The sequence below is a fragment of the Doryrhamphus excisus genome, chromosome 23 (assembly GCF_030265055.1).
Source record: "Doryrhamphus excisus isolate RoL2022-K1 chromosome 23, RoL_Dexc_1.0, whole genome shotgun sequence".
Lineage (NCBI taxonomy): Eukaryota > Metazoa > Chordata > Actinopteri > Syngnathiformes > Syngnathidae > Doryrhamphus > Doryrhamphus excisus.
This window is the reverse complement of record NC_080488.1, coordinates 1,495,001-1,507,435: the sequence shown is the minus strand read 5'-3', so window position 1 is coordinate 1,507,435 and position 12,435 is coordinate 1,495,001. Positions and strand designations below refer to the sequence as shown.

At 40.9% G+C, this 12,435-nt stretch overlaps 1 protein-coding gene across 1 annotated transcript in view; it reads right to left on the bottom strand.

Annotated features, from left to right (window-relative positions):
* LOC131110162 (dedicator of cytokinesis protein 2-like) overlaps positions 1 to 12,435 on the bottom strand; it is a 98,437-nt gene that overhangs the window by 55,301 nt on the left and 30,701 nt on the right. The window contains 1 exon segment of the mRNA XM_058062957.1: positions 2,009 to 2,151. Coding sequence (XP_057918940.1) covers positions 2,009 to 2,151 — 143 coding nt within the window.

The following is a 12,435-nucleotide window of genomic DNA, read 5'->3' as shown; positions in this document are numbered from 1 at the left end:
TGACTTAGAGCCAAGTACCGTATTTTCTGGACTATAAGTCGCTCCAGAGTATAAGTCGCACAAGGCCAAAAATGCATAATTAGGTAGAAAAAAACATACATAAGTCGCATTTTTGTGGGTAATTTATTTTACAAACTACTTGAGTTGTCATGGAAGTGATTACTATTAAAGTACCGTATTTTCTGGACTATAAGTCGCTCCGGAGTATAAGTCGCACAAGGCCAAAAATGCATCATTAGGTAGAAAAAACATACATAAGTCGCACTGGAGTATAAGTCGTATTTTTGTAGGTAATTTATTTTACAAACTACTTGAGTTGTCATGGAAGTGATTACTATTAAAGTACCGTATTTTCTGGACTATAAGTCGCTCTGAAGTATAAATCGCACAAGGCCAAAAATGCATCATTAGGTAGAAAAAAACATACATAAGTCGCACTGGAGTATAAGTTGTATTTTTGTAGGTAATTTATTTTACAAACTACTTGAGTTGTCATGGAAGTGATTACTATTCAAGTACTGTATTTTCTGGAGTATAAGTCGCACAAGGCCAAAAATGCATAATTAGGTAGAAAAAAACATACATAAGTCGCATTTTTGTGGGTAATTTATTTTACAAACTACTTGAGTTGTCATGGAAGTGATTACTATTAAAGTACCGTATTTTCTGGACTATAAGTCGCTCCGGAGTATAAGTCGCACAAGGCCAAAAATGCATCATTAGGTAGAAAAAAAAACATACATAAGTCGCACTGGAGTATAAGTTGTAGTTTTGTAGGTAATTTATTTTACAAACTACTTGAGTTGTCATGGAAGTGATTACTATTAAAGTACCGTATTTTCTGGACTATAAGTCGCTCCGGAGTATAAGTTGCACGAGGCCAAAAATGCATCATTAGGTAGAAAAAAACATACATAAGTCGCATTTTTGTGGGTAATTTATTTTACAAACTACTTCAGTTGTCATGGAAGTGATTACTATTAAAGTACCACCGTATTTTCTGGGCTATAAGTCGCTTTGGAGTATAAGTCGCACAAGGCCAAAAATGCATCATTAGGTAGAAAAAAAAACATACATAAGTCGCTCCGGAGTATAAGTCGCATTACAATAATCATCATCATCTTCAGAAAGAAAAACGATAGCATTAGTATGATTATGAAGAACAAATGTCTGATCCAGCTCTTGGATTGGATCCCATGAGAGTGAGTGTGTGTGTGTGTGTGCCAAATCAAACGACCAGTGAGCCGAGTGTGCGGCGACAAAAAAATAAATAAAAAAAAACCCACAGCATGAAAGCGGTGAGTCACAGCTTTTATAGACTGATACATCAGAGTATTGGTGGGTGTCGTGTCATTTTCACACTCTGTCATCCTCCCCTTTCAGCCTGCACTCCACCCAACGTGAATCCATCCCATCGTCATTAATTACATCTTTCTTCCCCCTTCAGTGTCGCCGATGCTAAAAAGCCAGTGATTCATTAGCGCTGAGCACACCAACAGAGTCGGGGGGGAGAGCAAAAACCTTTTCCCTCAAAGACTCGGCAGGTTGTCAAAAAGTGGCCCAAGCAATTAAAAAATAAAAAAGTGTGCAGCAAAATGCATCATTGTGACGGGTCGGGGCGAGGAACCGCATGATTAAAGACGGAAAGGCCTCGGGTTATTTTCGATACGCTTTAGGATGCAGGAGCTGGGTTAGAGGGCACATTATGTTCACTAACCAAAACGTGTACTTTTTCCTCATATTGTTTATTTATCATTCTAGTCTTTTGTTTTCTTGTTTAAAAAAAGAAGGGGATTCTATTCAACTCCAGTCCTGTAGGTGGTAGTAATGCTGGATCGGTGCCCCACTTGGACCCCATGCAGACTGTAACCGGACCACCAACCGACTGATAACCAGACTAATTAATTCTGACTGGAATTCTGACTATCGACTTGACCCAGCGACGACGGGCCTGGCTCTGATTCCACCGTGCAAGCGTTCAGTGACTGTATCTGAGGAGGCGCCTCACCACGTTGTCTCTGCTCAGGACCTCCAGAATGTTGTTGAGCAGCTCCAGGCTTTCCCTCCTCTCATCGTGCGGCCCGTCGGCCATGGCGGCCAAAGCTCTGCTCAGCTCCCGCAGCATCATTGGCAGCAGCACATCTCGACATTCTGGCGATGGAAATAAAAATTAGTATGCACATTTTGTAGGAGTACACACACGGTACGGCATACCATCATATGCCAACATCTACCACAGGTTCTTAAGCACCGCTATGGTATACCTGCTGGGGGCCGATAAGTCCCGATGAAGAAGAAATGGAACCCTAACCTGAGAATGCATAATGGGGCGCCATCAACCCGATGACAGCCGACTTATCAGTCACCATAACACTGCCCCCCCCCTTAAATTAATCCAATCTTTACTTCATTCATTTCTTACCTTGACACTTCATAATTCATAATCATAATCAGGTTGATTAGAAAGTAGAAAAACATCATTACAGAGATCTTTCAGATCGTTATCTCATCTTAAAAGAGACATCAGTATTATGGGCTGGCGTTTTGCTAAAAATACATTTATGTAGTTTTTTTATTTTTTTTGTAATTTTTAGGAATGGAATATTTTCCACTCAGTTTTAAGTACGGCAAAGTGCTTATCTATGCCGAAGGGGATTTGATTGACTATTGACTTATGAGCGGACAGGATGCTGTTCCGGAGTACTTCAGGAGCTATGCTAGGCGCTAACGTAGACATATGAGTTTTTTTATACTAGCAAGATCGCTCCATCAACACCGGCTTCTGTTTATCCTGTGAACTAATCTGACGCCTCAATATTTCCTCCAAATCTGACAGCCAATGAAAATTGTGGAAGACTCGTTGTTCACTCCGAACGTGAGCGCATTGCTCATCGATATCGCTGGCGGTGATTTAAACAGTTTTAATTCAATTGTAAACTGTCCTCGAGACTCTTAAACTTATTTCCCAGATGACCGTTAGACTGTCCTGTAATTGGGCCGGCCCAAAGAGAATCGGTCTAGAGCAGGGGTGGGCAAACTTTTTCACTCACGGGCCACATTGGCTTCATAAAAATTTGGCGGCGGGACCTTCTATACACAGGCAGTCGTCAAACAGAACAACATACTCGCTCACGGTGCAACAAAATGAAAACACAACATATCCACGGCAAGTTACCTTATCACATAAATCAACGAGTTTGACTATGTGGGTGATTCACAGCAACTAAGCGCTAAACATAAAAATGTAACTTTAAACCGTTATTTCCAAATGACCTCAAGACATGCTGGGTAGTCCAGCTGCAACCACAATATGAACAATAAAACATTGGATATGTTAACTTCTATTCGTTTACTTCTCTGACGACCTCCTCAACAAATTTTGCAAAATGTTGGGAGAGTACCACAAATTACCCTGCATGCCTTGCACCTGGAATATATGGGTATACCTAAATATTTATTTGTTTGCCCACATGGCGCAGTGGGTAGGTTCTATGTGTGTCGTGTGTGTTGACGTGTTGTGTTGTTTTGTGGATCACTTTTATGTACAAGCTACAGATTGCAAAAGGAATTTGGAAATGCCTGATGGGCCGGATGAAGACGCTTTGCGGGCCTGATGTGGCCCGCGGGCCGTAGTTTGCCCACCCCTGGTCTAGAGTCTGGAGAGGCTCGACTATTCAAGTTTACAAGACAAAACGTACATTTTATGAATGGAGTGACATTTTCATTATCAACTTACTCCCAAGGCTAATTTCTCCCTTTTCCACAATCTCCCACTACAGTATCCACTCTGTTTACGTATGAATGCAAAATGAACACGGCTTTCTGTTGGAGGCGTTCCAAAGAAATGCTGCCAAATCATCAGCGAATAAATAGAATTAGAAGCGTTAAGTTAAGAGAGCTGCAAGCGGACCTCGTCCACTAAATGACCAGCTTAAATACTGAAACATGGCGGTCTTTCCGGGTCATAAATCAAAGCCTTTCATCAATTCATGTAGAATCAACACATCCCAAGACACCGCAGAGGGCAGCTAGGAAGGAATCCTAGGAAATCTTCCTAGGATTTATTTGTTGTTGTTGCTGGGCTGAACAAACTCTGTTTCCAGATTGTTGCGTATAAGTTGCATCGAGAAGGGAAAACGTTGTAAATCACATCTCGGGGTGGCGCTGTGAACAGAAACACAGACGGAAGTACGTATGTGACACAGCAAACCATAGAAGAAGTCCGCATTGCTTTTGGTTTTCCAGGCCATTTTGGAGTTTGAGACCGGAAAAACATCAGGAGAACATCGACTGGGGTGAGTCAAACTATTCAGAAATTACTTCAACTTGTTGTCGAAGCTCACTCAATGAGTTAGTGGAAGTGGTTTTTCCAAACATTGTAATCATTAATACGAAAACAAAACAGCTTTTCAAATAACCAAAGAAAAACTTGTTTTCTCTACTAATTAGTGAAAGTTTGATTTGCATAAAATCCGAAACCAAAAACCATCATTGCTGCCCTCTACAAAATCTACATCCTGTTTTCTTCTCTTTGTAGTTATTATAATCAAGTAAACCCAACCGAGACGACCCTTCGCCCGCTGGAAGCACAGCAAGATGCCTTCAGTGCCTCCTAGCCACCAAGGAGTTATAAAAAAAATAAAAATAAAATAAAAAAGTACTTGATTTATGCTTGTTTTCCACGCCATTACAAATGCGAGTATGACAGGATAACAGATGAAGGTGGCGGCGCTTAAAAAAAAAAAGCCAGATTTGTCAAAGCGTGTCCATTCATTCTCATCTAGCATTGGGCGGGATTTTTATTTAGATGCTGCAACTTTTACATTAGCGCCGAAAGCCTGCCACACCTGATTAATCCATCAGAATAGAAATTAATCAGCATTTGTTCCCCCCCCCCCCCGTTTCTGATGAAGATAACGCTTTGTGTGTCACCGCAGCGTTGTTTGTGCAAGCGCTGTGACAATTAATCCATGTGCCTTCCGGCGCAGAGCTGCACGCTTCATTAATAAACTCGCAGAGAATACCCGCTCCCCTGGTGAAATGACCCCCAAAGGCCACCTGCTTCTACATTTTTATCGATCAACAAAATAAACCTGGCGGATGTTTCCTGAACGAGGGAGCGAGGTGAGGTTGAGCTGAAAAAGGATTTGAGGCTTTGTGTGTGTTTTCTACGGGGTCAGGAGCCCCACAGGTGATTGTGATTGAATATCCACAGCATTACACCTCGGTGTCAAAGTGCGGCCGAATGGAAGAGTGCGTTTATACTGACTAGAAATATGAATTAGTTACAGGGTGTAGGACTAGAGTGTCTGCAGAAGACGCAGTCAGAAAAAACCAAGCTGCATGGAAGGAAGCGCCTGACTCGTGTAGCGACGCATGTGCTGACTTGGTCATTACTTCCCAGCATCTTACCACCAGGAATGCTAATAGTCAGCTAACAGCAGCTACTTCATTGACTTGCCGGAGCTACATTGCCTGCCCCCCCCCCTCTTTTGCTATGGATTAATACAGCTGAAAAGCCAGTATTTCCAGTATAAGAAATGCTGCACATGTTCGATGTTCGACAGTACGAGCTGCCTGTGAGAAAATATAAGACAGTAACGCCACTTGCATAATTTGGCGGAGCGAAAGATAACACATTTAAGGAAATATTGTATTATTGTGATATGGTATATTATCAGTGTCTATTATTATTATTATTAGATTATCATAAGAGTGGTTTATTTGGTCTCAAAAACTGTTGACTATGATATAATTTAGCGTCAATGGGAGAATAAATATTTCAAAACGTGCCTGCATTGTTTTGCGACTATGTATACCCATTCATATTTGATATATTTTATTATTATATTATTATATTGTTATGTTATTATATTAAATTAAAATAATCAATTAAATCAATAAATGATCAATAAATATATAAAAATAATAAGTAAATAAATAATCAATGAATAAATAAATATAATAAATATAATAAATATAAAATAAATATATAAAATAAAATAAATATATAAAATAAAATAAATATAAATATATAAAATAAAATAAATATAAATATATAAAATAAAATAAATATAAATATATAAAATAAAATAATCAATAAATCAAATTAATGTTAAAATTCTTGTGGACACAAAAATGGCCTCGTCCCGTGAGTTGGGTGTGTGTCGTGACACCCCCCAGTGTCTTCTCTAAAGTACATCCAAGTATAATTTCTGTAGTATTGTCCCTTGAGAAGTACTGTAACCAAAATACTAGTTGAAATGTGAGCCGCTGTATAACCTACAGGTAGGTTACCAAGGTGGGGTTAAAATAAATGTGTTATACGTGTCCAGGAGTGTGGGGGGGCGGGGGCGTGGCTTCAGGTCAAATGCCGCTCTCATAAGTTTAGGAGCCACTGCTTTCTCCTTTTGCCAATTTCCAGCCCACTTCCTGTGTCCAAAGCAATTCTCTCTCTGACCTTTCATATGGGGCCTTGTTTCAGCATCAACTTTTATGGCGCCGACAAAACCTTCCCAGTGGTTGCAGACATAACCATTTGTCAGGGTTAGCAGACCCAAACAAGGAGGAGGAGAGGCTAACTTCAAAGTGAATTGCCAGACGTTATTAAACTCTCCACGGCTGATGTGAGCCTCTGTGATCTCCATGCAAGCCCTGCTGATCGCTTTCATGAATTAAGTCGTGCTGCACGAGCAGGCCCTTAAGTTTCTGTGCTAAATAAATGCTAGCATATACTTCTAAATGCTCAATGACTACTTAATGTGAAGCCCCGCCCCCACCACGCCAAGATTGCAATGAAACAGAAGCACCACTGTGCTTGTTCCTCATTGGTAGTCAGTCATCCCTCGCTACATCGTGGATCAAACATCGCTCCCTCACTCCATCAGGTTTTTATAAAAATTAATCCATAAATGATGTTCAAAAAAACATTTAAGTTCTTGTAATCCGTGTGGAAATGGTCCAGTTTCTGGCTTCTTAATCTGTACTTCTTTCCCGCTCAGTTTAAAACCCTTTAATATCAGTAGAAAGGTGACTATAGGGGTGCTATTTCAGGTCTGTGGCGCTCTATGTTGAAAACTGCATTTAGAACAGTCGTTTCATGCAAATGCATTGTTACAAAAAACAAACAAACACATATTTGTAAACATCTTTTATGTTTCTATATCCAGAAACGCCGTCCCTGGCGAGATGTTTTCACGCTTTCATTTGTCTTTCAAGGACATTTGCATAGGACAAATGCATATTTGTTTTAAATGCATGGATACATTGTTTGCCTTTCTGACTGTTCCATTCCCAAAGCGCCTCTATTACGTTATGTCAAGCCATCAAGCGCTAACACAATCAAAAACCAATTGTGACCAACCGTGCATCAGCAGGCGAACGCTCTTCCATCCATCCATTTTCTATACTTTATGGACATCATTTGTATTCCAATTTCTTCTCGCAGCCTACCAAAGTAGTGGACCACAAGTTGTTTTTAACATGCACACAAAAAGCTTTTTTTTTTTTTTTTTTTTAGCCATTTAGAGCAATAAAGTCAATAAAAAAAAACATCTCTTTGAAGGTCCAAAGTGCGGGCCGGCTGTTTTTTTTATTGGCCTACGGCACATTCTAAAAATATAATGGAGCAAGTATTTGCAAGTACTTGCTCGAAAAACAAAACAGTAGTAGTTTTATAAATCACAGTATTAAGAAGAAAAGTTTTACTCTACAGGAATCATGTTGTGATACAATAAAGACAAAAAAAAAACAGAATTTTAGGGTGTGATTTTAAAGTTGTATTCTAACAGAGTCATTATTTTATGAGAATACACTTGGAATATTGGAAAATAAATTAATCAAGAATAAAGAAAATCAACCAATCAGTAATAAATAAATATGATAATATAATACTTTTTTTTTAACCACTTCCACACGGATAGGGAGGATAACTATTAACAGTTATTTAACCTTTAACATGAACAATAATCAAATGTAATATTTTTTTCTGGGTACATGATACCATACAGCATCCATATCAAACTTGCGCGGGCCGCACTAACATTAAAATTTCATATCAAGGCGGGGGCCTCAAACTAGTGTCCTGCGGCCCACATTTGGCACGCGGGCCGCATGTTTGAGACCCCTGATATAAAATATACTTTCTGAGCATATGTACTGTATATGTACTGTAAATATCTTAGCGTCCTTTCATTTTTCAGTATAAGGCCCCCATGGAAAAGGTTTGGACCCCCCCCCTGTTATGAGGTGTGTTTTAAAAGCCAATAAAAGAGGCCCATCGCTACAGTACCCTTTTGCTTATCGCTTCATTATTTGATGATTTTCTTCGACCCTTGCCACACTCCGACGTGAAAAATCACAGCAAGTATCGGACAAAAAGTGACTAAAGTCAATAATGCAGATTGGTGGGGACAAAATAGATCACTCAGCGCTGATTAAATCCAGACAATAATGAGCTACGAGTACATCACACATCCATATTCATCAAGCGCTCACGTGCGTCCATTAAGTATCCTCAGCAGGGGGATGGAGGATGGAGACGCGGGCGTGAGCAATGTCAACAGCATCTAAAGTGCGGCAGGAAAACGCAAGCGATTTAATTAATGAGAAGACTTCTGTTATGACGACGGGATGGGAATTATCGTTTTTAAATATACAAGAGCGTTATTTGTCTATTGGTTTTGATGGCGGAAGATGACAATGTATGGATGTTTAACAACTGCAGGAAATTGAGACGAAACCGCTTTTAGACTAAAAAAAAAAAAAATCACAATCCTTCCTCTATGGCTCCCTTTTAAACGTATTTTTTTCACGTATTTTGTTTTGTTCCCCCTCCCAAATGATCTCAATCTGTCTGCCGTGCCTAGAGACAATGTACCTTGTGTCGCATTGCTAGCCCGCGGGCGCATCAACATGGAAAAACCAGCCTTGTGTACTGTATGTTAAAACGCACACAGTCACGTCCCGACCTTCAAATACTTTTCGGCTTACCTTGGGGAACATGCTTGTTTATCACACGGCTCGCTAGTTTGTAATGCAAATTAGAGGCAAAGTTATTCATAAGCACCGAGAGTAGCAACGGCATCATAACGGAATCTGACTTTGTGCAGATAATAAGACTTATTGTCAGTTATTCATTGTAGCATATGCACGCTTAACAAGGACATTAAAATACTACAGACGCTGCTCCAGGAACACATACAGTAGCTGAAACAGCCAAACCAAGCAAATATACACGTGTAGACCACCACAACGTATATACAAGTGCAGGGGTCTCAAACATGCGGCCCGCGGGCCAAATGTGGCCCGCAGGATACTAGTTTGAGGCCCCCGCCTTGATATGAAAGTTTAATGTTAGTGATATGGATGCTGTATGGTATCATGTACCCAGAAAAAATTATTACGTTTGATTAATGTTCATGTTAAAGGTTAAATAACTGTTAATAGTTATCCTCCCTATCCGTGTGGAAGTGGTAAGTTTTTGGCTTTTTAAGTTTAAAGGAAATAACTTGAAGGCTACCGTTGAGGTCGCTAGCTCTCTAGTTTGCGAGTTAGCATGTGTCTCGAGACCCTGCGGTTGCGCAATATTGTAAATAAAAAGAGTATAAATGTGACTATAGTCGTGTTTTGTCATGTCTACAGGGCTCTAATAATGCTTTGTTCATTTTAATATGAAAAAAATAATTTGTCTACCCACCAACTATATGTGGGTTCTTAAGTTTTTATTATTATTATTATATTTATTTATTACTGATTGATTGATTTTCCTTATTCTTGATTTGTTTATTTATTTTTCATCTTATTTTGTGCAGAAAAATAAAAATTAAGGAACCAAAGCACTGAAAAAGTTTGTATATTTTTCTGTTTTTAATAAATGCTGATGCGGCCCAGCCTTGCCCAGACCCTAGCTCTAGTGGCCCCCAAGTAAATTGAGTTTGAGACCCCTGTACTAGTGCATCATCTTCCTTAACTCATCCAATCCCAGACATTTCCCAAAGACAGCGGCCATTTTAGGTGATATCAAGCCATTTTTTCAAGGCACACGGAATGCTGTGTTTTATGGCTACATCAACATGTTGAGGAGTGCTCATTTTATTTATTTTATTTATTTTGTGCCAACCGAGGTACCTTTAGTTGTACCCGGCATTCAGACCTACAAGAAACTGAAGAAACAAAAGATGGACTAATCATTTTTCCATGCCGGTACGCTCCATCAGGGAGCCTCCAAATGGCAGGCCGGCTCCGACAGGCAGATGGAGCTATGAAATATGTACCTGCGGTGCATTGAAGCCACACCGGGGGCCATTAATGACTATGAATATATAATTCAGCTCCTCTGCATGTTTCTGCCTCCTGGACGATTGCAATCCTTGCATATACAAGCCGTCTGATTAGCATCCAAATGCTAAAATCCATCTCAATTACATTCTGCGACAGGCTTCATCGGGCGATGCACGAGGAAATAAATAAATAAGTAGCCATGCAAACTCCGCATGGGGAGACAGGAGAAGATGAGGGATGTTGACAACTGCATGAGTGGATTTGGGTACCAAAAAAAAAACAGAAAAATTGCAAGAATTTGCATGTTTTGCAGGTTCGAAGGGGTCTCAAACTCAATTTACCTGGGGGCCACTGGAGCTAGGGTCTGGGTGAGACTGGGCCGCATCAGGTTTTCCAAAAAAAAACCAAAATGCATTTATTAAAAACAGAAAAATATACAAACTTTTTCAGTGCTTTGGTTCCGATTTTCTACAAGAAAAGCTCTGTTCTCAAATATATTAATTTTAATTTTTGCAACTGCAGGGTCTTGAGACACATGCTAACTCGCACACTAGAGAGCTAGCGACCTAAACGGTAGCCTTCAAGTTATTTCCTTTAAACTTAACCAAGCCAAAAACTTACCACTTCCACACGGATAGGGAGGATAACTATTAACAGTTATTTAACCTTTAACATGAACATTAATCAAACGTAATTTTTTCTGGGTACATGATACCATACAGCATCCATATCAAACTTTCATATCAAGGCGGGGGCCTCAAACTAGTGTCCTGCGGGCCACATTTGGCCCGCGGGCCGCATGTTTGTGACCCCTGTTCTAAGTACCGCTTCAAGATGCTAACAGTGACAAAAAATATCATGCCATCCTATTATGTTCATTTTTTCGGGCGTTTGTGTTCGAAAGCTTTCTAGATCTTCCAGAATCTGCACCTTGTCCAGCTGGATTTCTTTGGCTTTCCAAAACGGTCTCTTTTAATTTATTACACCCACGCCCCGCCTACTCAGCTGTGATTGGTCCAACTCAGCTTGTACCCGGACACCCCCATATAAGGAAGTCTGGCTCATTGTAAAAAAAAAATAAACATTAGCATCAGGCTTTAAAAAGGCTATATAGATTTTAGTCGAAGTTATCCCATTTTCCGGCCTCAAACGCCCCGCCATGCTTCTACAGCTGTTGCCTCTTCCTCATTCTTCAAGCAGCCATCTTTGTCATCCCCTCACCCCGCCCCCTCGCCTCCCTCCGAGATCAACCAATCATCATGTCAGCCCAAATTATTTGGACAAAGTCCTATTTTTAAGCCGCTTCTATCATCTTCCTTTTTTCATCACGCTGGATGCACTTGGTCTTATCTCCTTGACCTCCCTCTGACTCCCAACATCTGAGGAGTGTGTCATCTTGGCGTGGATTCAAACCACATTTTTTTTTCTTCGTATATTGCACAAACACAGCACTCTGGTGTGCGCACAAATGGACGCGTTTGGAAAGATGCCACCTTCTCCGCTTCCAGCGCCTATCCTCACCTCTTCCGTTCCCGTCCGCCACCTCTGCAGGTGACAAGAGTGTGAGGGTGCTGACAGGCGGCCCGAGAGGACGGCCTGTCGTCTCCACCCCGGGGGAATCAATCATCCGAGTCGGGAATCGATACAAAAGGGACTACGGACTTTGTGACTGATGGGTGGAATTACGGCTTTGTGCAGGCGCCTTTGACACAAAGCTCACATGCATACTCACAGCGATGCAACGTGAGGAATGCACAGCAGGTTCAATGCCGCAAAGCTGGAGCGGACCTGCCTTTAGCCTCATTTAGCCTAGCCTCGTTATGTACACATTAGGCAGGTCGGCGTTAAAGCAACACATTAGCTGTCACAATGGCGTCTTCAGCAGACAAAGCGCCACTTATCAGCCCGCCAGGCTCAAATTAGGCAGCGCTAATAGGGCTGGGGCGGGGCGGGCGGGGGGGGTGTTGCTGAACTCAGCGTGATCGGCCGTGTTTTGCACTTTAAAAAGGGACCGCTGGCATAGGCGGTGAGTTATTTAACTGGAGAGGCGCCGTGAAAGAAGATATCCCGTAAATATGTCAAACTCAAGTGCTCTCAAAACGCTTCCCGTCGTGTTTACCTCCAACGCTAATACCTTTTCTTCTTTGGCGACAT